This window comes from Mus musculus, chromosome 6 (genome assembly GCF_000001635.26).
Source record: "Mus musculus strain C57BL/6J chromosome 6, GRCm38.p6 C57BL/6J".
In the NCBI taxonomy this organism is placed as follows: Eukaryota; Metazoa; Chordata; class Mammalia; order Rodentia; family Muridae; genus Mus; species Mus musculus.
The window spans coordinates 124,044,540-124,063,743 of record NC_000072.6 but is presented as its reverse complement, the minus strand read 5'-3'; the positions used below and the strand labels follow the sequence as shown (position 1 = coordinate 124,063,743).

At 37.9% G+C, this 19,204-nt stretch overlaps 1 protein-coding gene and 1 pseudogene across 1 annotated transcript in view; one reads left to right on the top strand and one right to left on the bottom strand.

Annotated features, from left to right (window-relative positions):
• Positions 1–1,708: 1,708 nt before the first annotated feature.
• Positions 1,709–19,204, bottom strand: part of Vmn2r26 (vomeronasal 2, receptor 26) — a 37,278-nt gene continuing 19,782 nt past the window's right edge. The window contains exons 4-6 of the mRNA NM_019917.2: positions 12,891–13,115; positions 9,762–9,885; positions 1,709–2,601 (exon numbers count right to left, since the gene is read on the bottom strand). Coding sequence (NP_064301.2) covers positions 1,709–2,601; positions 9,762–9,885; positions 12,891–13,115 — 1,242 coding nt within the window. The remainder of the gene's footprint in view (positions 2,602–9,761; positions 9,886–12,890; positions 13,116–19,204) is intronic.
• On the top strand, positions 5,130–5,245 carry Gm24843 (annotated as a pseudogene).

The following is a 19,204-nucleotide window of genomic DNA, read 5'->3' as shown; positions in this document are numbered from 1 at the left end:
ATCATTGTGCAACAGCAGAATTTCCCAAAAAGCATATATTGTAATCTAATTATTCATCATGTCACTGTAAGTTAAAACAAAATGAAATATCATTTTATAATTGCAATGAGATAAAAGTTAAATGTAACAACAACTAAGTAATTTGTAGAAATTGCATCTTTTAGATATTGTATTGAGGCCCCAATCATACAAATATAACTTAGAAAATAATTTGAAAGATACTGACACATTAGTATTTCTCACTACAACAATGATTATACTGTGAAATTTTACATAATCTGTATGTTATAAATCAGTAGACTAATCTAGAAATAGAAGAAACTTCACTTGCAATAGGAAAATGATAAAAGTTCCAATTTCTATCTTGAAGAGAATCTGGTGCTCATTGAAATAATTTTATATACAGAGATTTAATATTTATAAGTGGATAAGACTGAATATAGCTACTATATAGACTACTACATGTGTAAACTCCTAAAGCAGGCTTAAGAAAGGTAGTGAGTCAGAGAATTCATAAAGTTTGCCATATTTCCATGAGACTGAAAACTGGCAATTTTATAATGTTTAACTTAAGAATGGACATAACTATTTAAGACCGAGCAAAGAATTCAGCACAAAGCTTACAATGAGGCTTCCCTTTGGAGAACTGGTGTGAAGGGAACATGCTTGAAGAAGGGGCACAGGTAGATTCAACAATTCTAATATTTCATTTTTTGAGCAATATTTATTTTTTCTATTCTATTTTTATTATATATTTTCTTCATTTACATTTCAAATGCTATTCCCAAAGTCACCTATGCCTCCCCCCACCCTGCTCCACAACCCACCCACTCCTGCTTCCTGGCCCTGGCATTCCCCTGTACTGGGGCATATGATCTTCACAAGACCAAGGGACTCTCCTCCCATTGATGGCTGAATAGGCCATCACCTGCTACATATGCAACTAGAGACACAGCTCTGGGGGCACTGGTTAGTTCATATTGTTGTTCTACCTATAGGGTTGCAAACCCCTTTAGCTACTTGGGTACTTTCTTTTTCTTTTTTTCTTTTTTCTTTTTTTTAAATTACATATTTTCCTCAATTACATTTCCAATGCTATCCCAAATGTCCCCCATCCCCCCCCCCCCCACTCCCACTTTTTGGCCCTGGCGTTCCCCTGTACTGGGGCATATAAAGTTTGCAAGTCCAATGGGCCTCTCTTTCCAGTGATAGCCGACTAGGCCATCTTTTGATACATATGCAGCTAGAGTCAAGAGCTCCAGGGTACTGGTTAGTTCATAATGTTGTTGTACCTGCAGGGTTGCAGATCTCTTTAGCTCCTTAGATACTTTCTCTAGCTCCTCCATTGGGGGCCCTGTGATCCATCCAATAGCTGACTGTGAGCATCCACTTCTGTGTTTGCTAGGCCCCTGCCTAGTCTCACAAGAGACAGCTAACAACAACAGACAAACAAACAAAAAAACTGAGAAGACTGTGATTTAAGAAACATCTAGTAGACACACCAAAAGCCATATATAGTTGCAATTATCTAATCTGTGTTGGCTTGGTTCACTGTGTCTAGTTGGCTCTAAGGATAACAGGGAAAGGTGATTAAGTTGCAGATGCCATTGTTTGGAGAAATGTATTGACTACACATGACACGTTTGAATATTCATGTACAGTTCATTTTATACAAATCACAATATATTCCTTTGTCTTAAGGAGGAAGTCATTTAAAGAACTTCTTTCTTGAATGACCACCTGACTTCAGTAGGATCACATAGCATTTGGGAAGAAATATACATCCCAGTAAGCCAGCACTGGAGGCTAGAATTGAAAGAATTTCCACGGCCACCATGGTTTTGCCTTTCGAGCTCAGGTAAGCTGGTACAAAAGAAATCCACACACTGCAGAAAACCAGCATGCTGAATGTGATTGTTTTTGCCTCATTGAAGCTGTCAGGTAGCCTTCTAGCCAGAAAAGCAATAAGCAAGCTGAGACTGGCCAGAAAGCCCAAGTACCCCAGAACACAATAGAAAGCAAGGGTGGACCCCTCGTTACACCAGAGAATGATTTGACCAAACTCTGAGTGCATGTCAACATCAGGGAAAGGGGGATATGTTCCCAGCCAGACTGCACAGATGCACACTTGAATGATGGAACCACAGCAGACTATGGCATTTGAGAGTCGGGTCACCATCCCCATTTTTAAGATGCTTCCTGGTTTGATGGCTTTGAAAGCCATAACCACAATGAAGGTCTTTGCCAAGATAGCAGAAATGACAATGGAAAATACAATCCCAAAAATAATTTGTCTCAAGACACAAGTGACTGTTCTAGGTTGGCCAATGAACATTAGTGAGCAAGAGAAACAGAGCTTTAGAGAAATGAGGAGGAGATAACTGAGATTTCTGTTATTTGCTCTGACAATGGGTGTTTCTCGATAGCAGATAAATAATCCTAGAATCATAGCTGAAAAGGCAGATAAACTAATGGCCAAGGAGACAAGAACAGTTCCCAGTGGATCTTCATGGGCCAAAAATACCATAATTTTAGGGAGACACTGATTCCTCTGTTTATTTGGATACTGATCTTCAGGACACTTGATACATTGATCCATATCTGAAAGGAAAGTAGATTGTTTTATTACATTCAACTTGTCACTCTCCAGATATACCTATGGGACATATATTTTGTGCAGAGCAATTGTTGAGTTCTCAAGGAAATATCCCTGCTTATATTCACTAAATCATAATATTGAAAACCAACAAATGAACACGTTAATTTTTTCATGAGAGAATAATACAGATATACTGTATCCATAATATATTCAGAAAGTAGGTGGACTTGAACAATCAGAGTATCAGAAATGTAGAAATATAGTTGAGGGGAAATCAAACAATATGAAAATTATATTTGATTACATATTAAAGGAAAATAGAGCTCATTTTGAAGCTTCTAATATTTTTCTTTTTGTTCTTTTTGTTTATTAAAATTGTTTATTACTTGAGAATATCATATGTGCATATCGTATGTTTTGATCACGTCTACCACCAATTTCTTCCCCCTGCAACTCCTTCTCTCTGTTCCTTCAACATTTTTTTTCTCCCAACTTTACTTGCTTTTTTTTTTGTCCACAGAGTTCCCTTAATGCCGCCTGTATGCATATCAATATAGGCCCATCTACCATAGCATAGGCAGCCTATCAGGACCACACATCTGAAAAACAAACAAACAAACAAACAAACAAACAAACAAATAAACTTTACCCTGTCTCTCCAGCATCCATCAACTGCCAATAGCTTCTAGGTAGGGGTGAGAGTTTCTGATCTTGTCCCCCATCCATAATAGGATTTTATCTGGCTTGATCTGGCTTGATCTAGTGCATGCCTCTGTGAGTTTATGTGCTCACTAACTCTTCCATGTCTGACAAGTTCTCCTTCCCTACCGATATCTTCTATCTGGCTCTTACGATCTTTCTGCCTTTTCTTCCACAATGATCCTTGGTACTCCTATCCCTGTAAGCTCTTGGCTGTTATTATAAAAGGTGCCAGGAGACATCTAGGAGATGCTAAGAACTAGCACAAGACCCTTTGAGATGATTTTACCATGAACTGTAAAGTCAATATTGAATTTGCCCTTCTAGGCAAGACTGAAGAAATTACATATGAGGAAAACTTCCTGCTATTTATATGCTTTTCCTGCTGTTATGCACACATACAGAGGCACACAGACACAGACACAGACACACACACACACACACACACCACCACCACCACCACCATTTGGTGAGATTTCTGCACATAACAAAGATGTACTCTGTTATAGTGATTCTATACAGACAAATAGATGATTCCTTAATTCTTAATGATGATTCTGCAAGAATCCCTAAATTTTTACTAGTAATTATGAAGCCCCATATAATAGGACTGCTAGTAAGTCCTCTCTGATATCAAAACTACAATAAGAACTCTGCCAGTCTTCAAGTGTCACCAGTAAATTGATTCTGAGTTAGTAAAACAGTTTACCAAGTGCCATGAAAAGTGAACTAATGATTTAGTGTAGGTCCAAGGACAGAAAATAAAATATTTACTTGGTTTATCTATATAAAACTTCAATAATAACTTAGTCACAAAATTATGGATTTTAAATGTCAATGAACCTATACTATTAGTGACAAATAATATATGTTACATTTTAATGGATACATTCATGAACTATCTCTGTTGTAATCTTCTTATTCAAATGATGATTTGAATTTATTTTTGTACTTTTAGTGAACTTCTGGGAAACAGGACTTGGTTGGAAAAACTCAGCAGTCTATTCCCCTAGAAACTGTGAAAACACTAGGAATGAAAACCTTGGAAGTCATTATTACACCAAAGCAGGAGGAGAGAGCAAGATAGGAAGAAGGCCAACAGAGTAGGATAAGTTAGAAATTAAAAGGGAACTTTGAAATTAAAAGGAAAATTAGAAATTGGGAAGAACTTTTTGAAGAGAGAATCTTTGGAGGAAAGAATATTTTGGAGAAAAACTTAAAAATAAAAATTAAAATCACTTTTTAGAGTGTCCCTTTTTCTTCCTGAGACATTCAGTAGCAGTCTGGAAATCCCAGCCTCCTGCAAAGATAAGAACAAAGACTAATTTACCTAATCCCCATAATGCATAAATAAATGCATTAGGATAATAGATATATTTTCTCAAAATTACTTAGCACAATGGGATTGTAACACCCAATTAAACTCTTAATTTTCAGTAACTGTAAGCTTGCTCACTTGCAAACTGCCTTTTCAAAATTAATATCTTAATGCATAGCATAAAAATATTGCTCCAGATTATGAAAAGTATAAGTATTGAAGTTCAAGGATAATGTACTTCAATACTTGGTAAATGTTAACCTACAAAGAAAAAGAGATTCAGTCATAAAACTTGGAAAAATCAAAGTTTCTGCTGATGGCACAATAAATACTGCCATGTGGTGAAGAGAGAAAGATTGCTATAAGCGTACTAGGTAAAACTAAAGACACTTTTAAAAGATGGTATTCCTAGAGAGTATGAGGTAGACATATTTTCTTGTCTTGTCATCTATCAATGTACTGCTCCTCTGAGAAAATGGCAGTAACTGAAGTTCATCAGTGTGCAGAGTAAGGCTTGCTCCTGGAAGGTTTGCAGGTGTGACTGTGTGTCATACCTGCATCAGTAGCTTGTAGAGAGGAGAGATGCAAAAGCTACCTTCAGTATTCTGACCTATGATTAGTAGCCTAAAACTCTCTGAACAAAGAGAGCTTGAGGGACCACCAGTCCAGTGCTACAGAGGCCCCAATGGCTCCAAGGACCAGAAATAAATCAGAGACTAAAAGAACTCTTTCTAAAACTGAAGGCCACAGTCATGATGAGGAGGAAGACTAAGATGACCACCAGACAGGTGCCATTGTGCCTGGACAGGTGGCTAGCCTGGGGCAGTGAAGTGATAATGAGTCCGGCACTGTGCAGGGCTGGGGAACAGAGGCACACCATGCCAGAGATGGTGCTAGCCTGCCACCATAGAGCATGAGGAGGAAATTGCTCTGCAGAATACTCCTGAAATGAACTCAGACACTCACAGGTCCAGGGCACCACAAAGGGGAACAATTAGGTGGTGAAGAAATGGAAGAGACTGATAAAAATAGCTATAAATCTAATGATTTTAGGCAGAACTAGAAACTCAAAGGGAGTAAGAAGCAACCATCAGGAACAAGTTGTTGCCACCTGGTACTATGATTGTATCCTCTGCTGCCAGTGGAGGCCACATAGAGTTGTATGACACTGCAGCAGCAGGAGTCTGTTATCAAGGCCAGGTTGATGTCCCTGGTCTAGATTGCCACCAAGGGACATGTTGATGTCCAAGGGCTGTACAAAAATGGCCCCACCCCTTACCTGGACATTGTGTGACAGCTGGCCCTGGGGACATGAAAGCAGTAGAGCTGATTCCATCCCCTGGTCAGATGCAGTACTCAGGAGTGTTGGCCCTGCATACCTCTGGAGTTACAGGTGTATCATGTACAACACCATGGGAGACCTAGCCATCCCTCTTGTCTTTATGCAATGGAGTGGATGAGGTAGAAATACCCTTCTTCTCCTTTATCCTTCACCAACTGTAGCACACAGGAGAAAGAGCCCTGTACCACCCATTGGCAGCACTCCAGAGCTGACCCTGGTGTGGTGGGGGTGAGGGCATTGCTGCGCCAGCCCCAAGGGCTTGACCAATGCAGAATGGCCAGCACTATCTTCCATGAAGTGGCACCGGTGATGGAGAGATGACCTCTTCATTGTCCCTTCCCACCTACAGCAAGTAGGAGTGCTGGCCCCAAGATCATCAGAGCAGGAGAGCTGTCCATACCCAATATCTGCTGCAGCACTCCTGAGAGAACGTCCTGAACTTTGCCTGGTCAGCACAGTAGAGCTGGCGCTTGGTGAAGGGGTTTCAGGTGAGACAGCACCGAGGCACGAGTGTGGGAGAGCCAGGCCTGCCTCTTGTCTGTTGGCTGGTGGTGCTGACCAAGGACAGACTCCCTCCTACGCTCCCTTATCCCTTGATATCTATGGCAGGTAGAAGAGCTGGCTCTGGGGTTATGAGAATGTGAAAAGTAGCCGTGCCCCTGACCAGCTGCAACACTTGGGATAGCAGTTCCTGAACCTCACCTGAGCAGCAGGTTAGTGCTGGCTCTCCTAGTAGGAGGTTTTAGTGACCTGACCCCAAGGGCATGAAAGCAGAAATCCTGGTAGGTTATCATCTCAGATACTTTTCAGGTCCAGATTCAGTGCTTTGAATTTGCTCACTCCCACCTCAACCCACTATGAACTGTGGAGTACATGAGGGGCTGGTCCTACATATCCACAACTATAGGAACTCATGACACTGGACAACATCAGGATATCTGAGAGGATTCCAAGTGAGGTTCTAGCATGTATAGAGTAGCAGCATCCAGAAGCTCAGAGCAGACCAACATGTTATTGCAATGAACATTGGCAAACAAAAATGTATGGACATATGGGTATACCATAGGACTCACTGTGACACATTACTGCATCCACACAAAAAGAGTTTTTGTTTGGGGTAGGGGAGGTTGCAGGGTTAGAGCATGGACATAAGGGGATGGAAAGATGAGTGGGGTTGGGGTGTATGATGTGAAATTCACAAAGAACTAATATAAAGTTATAAAGTTAATTTTAATAAAAAAGTATAAAGAACAAGGACTTGGTGGTGGTTGTCTACAAGCCCAGCACTCAGGAAGTAGTTAGTCAGGCCTACCACTCCTTTGGTACCAAAAAAAGCAAAGAACATTATTTTACATAGACTTTGGTAAGTAAAGATTTCATTCAGGACAATAAAATGGTCATGATGAAACTCCTGCTTTGAAACAGATGTGAGATGTGAAGTAAGGATACAATGGAACTGGTAGGAAGCATTGCTGCTGTTTTCTGGGGAGGCTTTGCAATTAGAATTATTTTGAGGAAGAAGTGAGAGCAGAGCAGTCAGAGGACAGTGGGCAAAGCATCCCTGCACATCAATCACAACCCTGTAGGATATCTCAGGGCTTGGTTGTACAGTGACCTCATGCTAGCTTACCATACCAGGGAATGCATAATGAGATCTCACACAAGAATCAAAGTAATTCCAAAGGAAACTCTTAAATCATATGAGAAATACTTATTTAGACATAAAAAAATATTTATGGAGTTTATGCTACACACCATCAGAAGTGTCTCAATCACTGGTCCCAGAGTCCCAGGGTCCCAGTAAAGGAGTGCTGTATCTGCCATTAATGTCACTCTTATATAATGTTTTTAGCAGTTCCTCTCATATGACAAGTTTGTACTTTGTCTCAGCTGTCTCTAGGTTGTATGATCATAGCAATTTATATAGTTTCTCTGAAGTTTAATTTCCTTGTGAACAAAATGTTAGTTATTGTTAGTATTTATTTTAAGCATGAAATAAAGGCACACATTAAAATGCATCTCAAATTTAGAGTATATAGGAAGCACTGTTTATAGTATACAGAGAACACCGACTTTACTCATTAATATTGCTACTGCTGCAATAGAACCATTAGGAAAAAGCAGGAGTACAAAAAAAAGAAACTGAACTCAATGCAGATGTTCAGAAGACAAAGCTGGGCCAGATGCAGGAGCACACTCTTGTGGTATTAGTCATGCAGGAGACCGAGTCTGGTGGATTGCTGGACTCCAAGACTTTGACCAGTCTAGGCAGCATAGCAAATAAAACAAACAGATAAACAACAGAAACAAAAATGACTGGGTTGAAATCAAGATTTTCGTTTATTTTTTTGCTTTGCTTTTCAAGACAAGGATTCTCTGTGAAGCCCTGGCTGTCCTGGAACTCACTCTGTGGATCAGGATGGCCTGAACTCAAAGATGCACATACTGAGAGTTGAGATTCAAACATTTACAACCTTCACCCAGTAAGAACTTTTTTTTAAAGTATTGAGAGTTAGCTACATTGCTATGCACACTCTAGTGAAGCCTGCTTGACAGGCTGAGAGACCTGGAAGCACTCACGAGGCAAAGAGTTTCAAGGAAACTCAATCTCCTGGAACCTTGGCATTCTCATATCCCATATACTCATACCCTATCCCCATGTTAGTCTGGTGTGTGGATCGACATGCTCTCTTTTAGTATTATTTTTATTATAAGTGCCTTTAAAGATTGTATTCTGACATAACTAAGCCTTCTCCAGTGTTCCAATATCCTAGAAAATCCTTGAAGCCAACAAACTTGGAATTCAGTAGAAATTCAGTGAGGTTACTTATTCAATAACATTCAAATTTACTTCTAGTAGAGATGGTGAAAGTAATTAGGCATTACAAAGAACTGAGCTAGAATAGCTCAGGGCTAGTCCTCAGAGTGATTACTTAGGACAGTAGCCAGTCTTACCCAGACAAGGGAATTCACAATGGCCTAGCTAATAGGTGGGTTTACCATGTAAGAGTTACAGAATCCCACTGAGAAAGGAATCTTCACTACAGCCAGGTATAGCAGGCTATATTGCATATTAGAAGCAAGCTGGTGAATTCTTCTGACAAGTGGAGATTCTCTACAGATACTTAAAAGAACAGCCAAGTTACACTCATACAAGAATTTATCAAGGTCTAGGAAATAGGGGGGTTGTGGTATTGCATTATTCATGAGAAGGTCTGCTAGAGCAGAACCCCCTGGTGCTAGCTTTCACAAAGCTCAAAGGAGTAGCACAAATTGTGACTAGGGTGTGAAATCCTTAGCTGTCATTAGCTGACCCTAGGCAGGGAGGTTTTATCTTTACTGTAAATATTACCTGGTTCCTGTAAGTCCTTTTGAAGTCATTCCTTTGTTTTGTGTCAGCTAACTTCAATGTGCTTTGCCTACTGTGACATCCTACCCCTTTATTTTCTGTATTATTTAAGACTGGTGTTCACTTTGTGACAATACATTCAGATTCTACACAACCTCTTGTGTTGATTTTGTCTGTGATTTGCCAACTCATTGTCCACCTGCAACCAGAGACCCATTCTATGCAGACAGGGACCAAAAAGGGTCTGCGGCACCACATAAATACAATTGTGTCTTTAGGTGTTGTGTTACTCACCCCTATCCTGTGGTGCATCATTTCCACATTCAGAATCATTTCTAGAAATTTCAACATTCAGAATTATTTCTTCTAATTCACACAATCAAAACCCTTTCTAGAATTTCCATATTTAAAACTATTTCTACAAATTCCATATTGAGAATCATTTTATAAATACCTGTTTTATTTGCAATTTCTCCATCTGGACATGGGACACAATCAAAACAACAGAATGGTTTCCCCTCAACAGCTGTTTTGCTAAATCCAAATGGACAACTTTGACTGCAAACAGATAAAGGAGTCTGTGTAGGAGACATGAGAAGAGGGAAGGCAGTCAATTCATGACATTCAGTATTAGCATCCAGATGGTAAATTTCAGCAGAGCATCTGTGTACTTTAACAGCCAAGAACTACCATGCTTTTAGAGAGTGTGAAGCCAACATCTCTCTCTCTCTCTCTCTCTCTCTCTCTCTCTCTCTCTCTCTCTCTCTCTCTCTCTCTGTCACTCCTTATCTCTCTCTTGCTTTATTTTATTTCATTGATCTGTTTTCTTATTTTATATAATATATTTCATTATATTATATCCAATTGTGATGTTCGCCTATATTTTGGTCATGTCTCCACCTTCCCCCATGCCTGTCCAAGTACTCTCTCTTTCTATTCAACAAAATTTAAGTTCTTTCTCAAAAAAAAAAAACAAACTTAAATTCCAAAAATGCAGCAAATCATCCCAAAACCTAGAAAAATAAACTATAAAAGCACCAAAGAAACAAAAACAAAGAACAAAATTTACCAAGTCATAACTAAATAAATGTGTGTATATAAATATTGTGGAGTCCCTGAATGAGCATGAGACATGCCTTGGTGTGGTAGAGACACCCAGTGTTTTCCATTGGAAAAAAACTTATCAGGTCTCTTGAAGACCATAATTTTCCACATTAGTATGTATTACCTTGTTTTTTCATGTCACAGAAATGTTCATGGTAAACAGTGTCAACAATAAATATATATTTTGTGTATATAGTTTTACATTCAAATTCCAAAATACCTGTCACAGGATATTAAATCACATTGTGAACCCTGAGATCATGTTATTCACTGAAAAATCTGTTTCTAGTTGTGGTATGGCTCAGCCCTAGAATGAATCCTTAATCCCAAATAAAGAAGGCAAAGTTAGTTTGTAGAATGAAGCACCCAAGTTTGAAAGTAACTTCTAATCAAAGGGCAGAGAAAGTGACAAATTAGAGGAAGATTTGACAGAAGGAGTCAGAGATAGGATACCCCCAACTCTCATAAGAATAGATAGGTAAGAGAAGCAATTTGCTAGGGACAAAGCTTCTACAATCTGGTACTGAGGTGGGACACAGTAACAGAGGAAGGGCAAAGGATGAAGACCTCTGACCATTAATACTCTCTTAATGTTCTGGAACCCAGAATCTGATGTTTTCTGGCTATCTAATTCTTTCTTGTTATTCTGGGAGAAGAAGCTGGTAAGTTTTGGCAATTAACTTGGTTTTACATTTCCTAGAACAAAAGCTGATAATTTCTTGCCACTGACTGATAGCAGGAGATGATTAAGAAAAGTAAGTTACTTGGGCTGTTTAGTCATTGATTCAGGGGCCTCATGCTTGCCAGGCAAGAGGCTCAAAGTTGGTTAAAACTTCTAAGCCAGAAAGAAAGGGAGAGGCAGAAGAGGGAGGGGGAGGGAGAGTGGAAGGGAGAGGGGGAGGAGGGAGGGAAGGAAGGAAGGAAGGAAGGAAGGAAGGAAGGAAGGAAGTCAGAGATACAGAGGGACAAACACACATTGGTGAAGCAGAAAGAGGCTACTCCAAGCCTTTATTTTTGCTTAGTTTTTTATAGATTTTTGTTACGAAAATCTCTGTAAGAAAAAAAAATTACCTCATACATAAATGTTAAAATAAAAAAGGGAATTGCATCAGAAAGGATGTTGTAAGTTCAAAGCAGTGTTTCACTGTACAAACTCATAAGTTCAAAGCAACAGTTCCGTAAGGCCTTGCTTTTCCACCATCATCACCTGTGGCCTGTTACTTTTATCTATCATTGAATAAATGTTTTTTCATTGATATTAATTTGTTCCAATCCTGTTTTTTCCCCCCCTGGCTCAATTAGTCCATGACCCATGAAGGTATACAGAGATCTATTTGCAACTTTTATTGTATCGGGTGCTTGAGAATACTTGTATCAATTTAGGAGCTCTGTAAAATCAGGATCAGCAATTAGGAAATCATCAATTCATCTAAACAGCATTGCTACATGAAAGTAATCTTTATATTGATTCTGCAGGAAATCTTCCCAATAGGAGGTGTCAGTATCCAGGAAATCATTAAGTTAAGTAATAGTGAGAAGAAAGAGAAGTAATATCTGAGTCAAAGTCTCTGGGCTCTTTGCCTCTCAGAGTGCACCCATTGCACTCACCAAAAACTGTGGGCTATCTCCAGAAATCTTACTTGCTTGCCATAGTATTTCCTAGATGGCTTCTGTCAGCAACTTAGGGGAACAGTGCATGGGGGTTGGGGGCAATGAGTTTTAGTGGAACAGTTTCATAGAGTCAGATTGCAGAGATAGCAAGCTAGACACTGGTAAAGACAAAACCAGTCAGAATTTGAAAAGGAGCCCAAAGTTTAGAACATATTGCCAAAGTTAGTATGAGTTCAGAGAAAATTCAGTCAGAAAATGAGAGAAGTCAGATTAAACAAGTCAACTTAAAGAAGAGTTTGGGCTAGATTAGCTGAGTTGAACCAGCCAGCAGAACTCAGAAAGAGATAGACAGGTGAGCTTATTCAGCATTAAGTCTCAATGGCTGTAAACATTCTAGGGCTAGAATAGATTGTAGGAGTCTAGAAGCATCCAAAATTAGGCAGTGGTTAACAGATGGAGGAAGTAAGGCTCAGATGTGACAATTAACTTCATGAAAATAATTTATATTTGCAAAAGCTCATTTGCAGAGACTGGTTTTGTCCACATGCATTTATTTTCTTGATGAATCATACAGGTCAAGAACATTATTGGAAGTAACTGCCCAAGTGTTGATTGTTTCTTTTTTTCTTTCTAGGTAGGCCATAGCGTATGTGATCATTACAAGGATGGAACCATCTGAAGAATTAGTCCAAAATGAATCTATAATTCTTACAGTGATTCTGCAGGCAGAAAGTTCTGGTATTTAGCACTGGAAAGGACAAAGTTAGGGTACTCTCAGCCTGATGGCACTTAGCAGTCATCTGAACTCTATTCTCTTAGAAATTCCACGCTAAGAACAACACACAGTGTTGACTTTGAAGATTCTCACCTGACTGCGGTGTTTACCCCAAGTTATTATTTTGTCATTTAGTGAAAGATGCTGAACACTGTGAGAGTCAAAGACAAACTCGCCAACCTTCACATGAGCTTCAGTACCGCTCTGTAGAGACTGGTAATTAAAGATGTCAAGCTTGATTGCTGAAACTTCCTTGTTCACAGTGTTCTCCTCATTGGTGCTTCTCCCAAGTTGGCCCTTTTGTAGGAATGGATGGAGCTAAAAGAGAAAATGTCTGTCAAAATGTGCAGCACAACTCACTGAGATGCAAATAAACCTGGATACTTTAATTGACCTCTCATTAACTTACTGTATGTCCTTGCAGGTTTCATTATTGCTCTGTTTATCAAACATTTATTACAAGGCTAATACATGCTAGCAGTAGGTCTATATGTAGAAATAATAAATAGCATGACCATATGCTACTTTTCAACACTATATCAACTATTCAAATTTGATAACTGAAATTTTCTCAGTCACTCAGTGATGAAAGAAGGACTCTGGCCACCAGATTCTAATTTTTATGAAAAATAGGAACTATTTGAGTGATGTATTTTAAACTTTTTGCATAATAGTTTTTCTGAAAAATTATAATTTTTCATAGCTATAAACTAAATGAAAATTTTCTAATAAAATAAAATTTTCAGATTTTAAAATATGAAAGTTGTAAGTAAGGAGGGAGAGGAAAGCAGAACCTGGGTGCTATAGAAATGTAGAGAATCATGTGATAGAGAGCTGCAAAGAAGGATGGGAGCTGGGGAGAATAGAGTGGGGCTAGTAAACCAAACCTGAAGATATATAAAGAAGTCACACATAAAGCTACAACTTTGAGCTAGTTAGAAAGAAAACATAATTTAAAAAAGAATTTAAACAGAGGTTGTATTGGTCAGGGTTTCTACTCCTGCACAAACATCATGACCAAGAAACAAGTTGGGGAGGAAAAGGTTTATTCAGCTTATACTTCCATACTGCTGTTCATCACCAAAGAAAGTCAGGACTGGAACTCAAGCAGAGCAGCAAGCAGGAGCTGATGCAGAGGCCATGGAGGGATGTTACTTACTGCCTTGCTTCCCCTGCCTTGCTCAGCTTGCTTTCTTATAGAACCCAAGACTACCAGCCCAGAGATGGCCCCACCCACAAGGGGCCCTTCCCCCTTGATCACTAATTGAGAAAATGCCCCACAGCTGGATATCATGGAGACATTTCCCCAACTGAAGATCCTTTCTTTGTGATAACTTCAGCCTGTGTCAAGTTGACACACAAAACCAGCCAGTACAGAGGTATTACAGTTTATTATATATAAAAAATTTCTGTGGCAGTTAGGAAGCTCCCCAAAAACCCCAAGACTATGCAGGTTGTGACCATTGCCCTTGGTTATATATAAGAAGCAGATAGTAAGACCTATTCCTGAAGACACTGCACACCATTGCTACAAGACACAGTAATGAATCTGGAACTAAGGTGAAAACTTTGTCCCTGTTGTTTGTTCTGGTTGTCTGTTTGTCTGACACATTTCATACTGGCAGAAGCTGAACTGCAAGCTGCTGGGGAAGAAAAGTTAGCAGAGGCCTTTCCCAACTGTGGACCTTGCTTTCTCTAATACCAACTTCCCAGACACGATATGCATACTGGAGAAACAGTGGCACAATTACTATGGGAGTAAACAACTGCTTACTGATTTTATTTGAGGATTTCCTTACAAGAGGGACTCATGCCTGTTACTGCAAACTTATTCTTGATCCATAACTGGGAAAATCAGAGGTCCTATGGGTGAGCCTACTTCTTCTGTTTGGCTAAGAAGACATATTATTGAATTGCATCCTGCATATTTACAAACAGGATAGTGCTATTGTCAGATTACATCAGAGAATCCTTTCTTTGCTAAGAATATCAGTGCTTGAGGAAAAAATGAGTATTGAGTGCTCATATTTAAATGGGTCAGCCAAGTGACTATTTCCAAAGCACAGAAAGCATTGTGAAAGAGGGGACACAGAGAATGCATTAGTCAGATGCTAGATAGGAGATCCATAAAATGCTTTTAGGTGTGACATGGTAATGGCACTCATGAGCTTATGGCAGCTAAGTTTGCCTGTATAGGATCAACACAAGATTGAACCAATAAAAATGTTTAACCACAAATGAGGGAGGGGTCTTATTGTATCCAGACCCTCACATGAGCAATGTTAGAAATCAAAGAGTTCTGGAGAAGAGGAAGTCATTGTTGTCAGAAATGCCACCAATTTTGAGTTATTTCTTCCTCATTGGATAGTTGCATACTCATGCTCACATGGATGGCCTTTGAGTCATAAATCCAGTGAGTCATGAAAAATAAAAGCAAACCAAAAGATATGAATATAGGATAGGGACATGGTGGGAGACTGGAGGGTCTGTGAGGATGGATAGATATGAGGGAGGGAGGAAAATGTTCTGAACAGAAGGTATTGTGAATTGTGTACTTGTATGCTTGAATGTAGTTGTGAAAAAACTAAATTATTGTAATAGCCCATATAAGATTGATATAAAGACAACTACATCTAACCTTATAATTTAAACTTAAAAATGCAAACAAATAGTTCTCTGAAGAAACAAGTGAAAAATTTCCTTTCCTTAGATAGTAGGACATCTTCCTTTTAAGAATGAACCAGCAAAATCATCCTGTTAAAATGAAAGGAAAATGAATATGATCTGAGATAAAAATGTGCAGGAGTGGAAATTTTGTGCATGTACCAGCCTTGTAGAAATGTTAAAGGAAACATTCAGAGAAAAGGAAAATGTATAAGCTAGAAAATTAAACTTACATAGAGACAATAATAGCAATGAAGCAGAATACCATAGTAAAATTGAGCATTGTATTTTCTTTATTTTTCTACAAGGCTATCATCTTCTCAAAACCACAAAGTGAATACAGTAGCACATAGCTACATCTTTAGATAAATGGAACACTTGACAGCACTGTTACAACAAATAGGAAAGCAGCAGAAGAAGGGTTACTAAATGTGCCAGTACTGGGGAAAAGCAGTATTTGTAAGTATGTATTGGACATATTAGAAAATGACCAGAACTTTTTAAGTATAACTGATATTATATGAGAAAAAGTACAATAGAAATATTCAATTAAATCTAAAGAAGTCAGATAAAGAGATGACCAAAAGGGGTCAACCACCCGCAAATAGAAAATTCCTACATGATGTTCATTTTTATAAAGATCAATAGTGAATTTAAGGTGAGTTCACTAAATGCATGAATTTAAAACAGAAACAAATTGTTGGAAAATACTGTACTCAACCAGACAAACAAAAAGCTGCCAATACTTGACTGTGTGCTAGTTAACATGAAATCCAAAGGAAGAGTAAGTATCCCTTAGCAATGCAGGAAGTTCAAGCTTATCACTGCTAGAGTACATGGTCCTGAACTCATGCATATGCATGAAGACCTAAGTGGATTCACTGGGCTTAAAACACAGAGCATAAGTACCTGGGGTGGCATGGCTAAGGGTGGAGGTGTTGGAGAATAAACAATGGGTGGATTTGATCTAAACACATTGTATGCAAATACGTAATTCTAAAACAATAAAAAGGAGTAAGAAAGAGACAATGGTAGATTGACACTACATTCAGGAACATACTATGCCAACACTAATCAAAAGAAAGTTGGAATTAGTGTATTAAAGAGAACAAAGTAGCCTTCAGATCAACTGGGACATTAAAAAGGACATGAGAATAACAATTCAGAAAAACAGAAAGAAAAAAAAAGCCTGTAAAACTTAACAAAGTTAAAAAATTTCTCACTTATCTAAGAGAACCATAATGCTTCCAAAGTATATGTCCAAGAAAAAGCCAAAGAAGAAAAGTAACCAATAGATGTTCATGGAGAAATAGACAAATACACTTTAACAAATAGACAAATCATTACAACACATCTTTATTGAATAGTTATGGAACAAACATTTAATGGAATATTTATTTTTAATGGAGAGAATTTCTGTGGTAATGAATAAGGAGACTCAACTCTGTGAATATTTTATTTCCATCAAAGTTGACCTATAGAGTGAATACAACCCTGCTCAAAATGCTAGTAGATTTTTTTCTGTAGATATAAGCTAACTTAGTATATACTATACATATAGAAAGTCAAAGTCCCTGTAGACAGCACAGTACTGTCGGGATTTAAAGAAGTCTCATAAATGCAAATATCTCATAGTCTTAACACTTATCAGAAGAAAAAGGTTATCAGTACCTACTTTGCCTTAAAGCATTCAAGAAATATATTCTGGAGAGTCTAATCTCTCCAAGAAGGAACATGAGTGAGTTAAAATTCACACAAAAAGTTCCCAGGAATCAGAATCTCAATGTAAGGTGACAAAGAAAGTATTTCTCCATAATATCACCAGGAAGAACAATTGAACCCAGTTAATTGGTTTATCTATCACTTCAAGACCTAAGAGAAATGTACTCTGTTGGCTATCTGGAAGTATACAGTATGTTATTGGTAGCTTCACTGAATATATTGTGTAACTGACTTCTATAAGATACTTGTACTTTGTTCCTTTTCAACATAAAACTTATCTTGTAAGAAATGCTGAAAGTTCTTGAAGCTGAAATTAGAACATATTAATTCATAAAAAGGAAAACATGCCAAAGTAGAAAGTCATAGGTATCTCTCTCTCCACACAGTAAAATTCAGTATAATAAAATTTAATAATGATGATTTGAAATAAATCCTAAAAAATCAGTAGTTTAAAAAGCAATAAAAGTAATAATGCTGACAAATTAATGGATACAGAATGCATGAAGATATTGATTTTAATGTCAATAAAACTGGGATAACTGGAAGTATATAACCATGCATCCAATTGCAATTAAGTAAAACACAGAGCTAAAAGATATTTTATGTATTTTGAATATGAAACAAAAACAGAGTAGAAAAAGAGAACAATAAAGAGAGAAAAGGAAACTGATAAAAGCATACCACCATTGAAAATTACAAATGAGGGGAAAAGTAAACCATTAAATATATAAATAAATAAATTATTAATAACAAACCAAAAACAGTAAGTCTTTACCCAGTAATAATTATGTTAAATGTAAAAGAAGTGCTGCTATTGTTACTTAACAATAAGGATCCATTCTGAGAAATGCATTATTAGAACATTTTGTGATTGAGCAAACATTTCAGAGTATGAATGTACAAAAGAGTGTGACCACACCATCGTTAGAAAATAAAAGCTTATTAGACTACCACCTTGTATGTGATTTCCTCTTGATTTATGCATTTATTTGTGGCACCAATTATAGTAATACCTGGAATAAATTCTTCACCAGCCCCCCAAAATAACAGTCTAAGACTATTTTTAAAAGAGATAGTATTGGTAGTCTCACCAGTGATCTCACATGTGACAGCACTTCTGTGACAACAGCTCTCTCTGGGCATAATTTGGATATGGAGAGGTATGGCAAAGGGTGAACTCCCAGGCAAATGTGGAAACCAGAAGAATCCTATTTCTGGATCCTTAGACAATAAAAGAAGGTCAAAAGGATACAAGTTGGAAAGGAAAAAGTCAAAATATCTCTATTTGCAGATGATATGAAAGTATACTTAAGTGAACCCCAAAATTACACCAGAGAACACCTAAACCTGATAAACAACTTCAGCATAGTGGCTGGATATACAACTAATTCAAACAAATCAGTAGCTGGCCTCTACTCTAAGGATAAATAGGCTGAGAAAGAAAATAGGGAAATGACAACCTTCACAATAGTCACAAATAATATAAAAATCTCCTGGTGTGACTCAGCACCAGCAATTGAAAAAGGAGTATCTGTATGACAAGAGCTTGTAATCTCTGAAGAAAGAAATCATAGAAGATGTCAGAGGATGGAAAGATATTACTTGCTCATGGATTGGCAGGATTAATATAGTAAAATTGAGAATCTTACAGAAAGCAATCTACAGATTCAATGCAATCATCACCAAAATTCCAACTCAATTCTTCATAGAGTTAGAAAGGACAATTTGCAAATTCATTTGGAATAACCAAAAACCCAGGATAGCGAAAACTATTTTCTACAATGAAAGAACTTATGGGGAAACATGGGCACAAGGGAAATTTTACTGAAAAGAGCACCAGTGACTTATACTCTAATATCAAGAATTGACAAATGGGACATCTTAAATTTGCAAAGCTTCCGTAAGGCAAAGGACACTGTCAAAAGGAAAAACTAACAACCAACAGATTGGGAAAAAAATCTTTACCCATGCTACATCTGATAGAGGGTTAATATTCAATATATTCAAAGAACTCAAGAAGT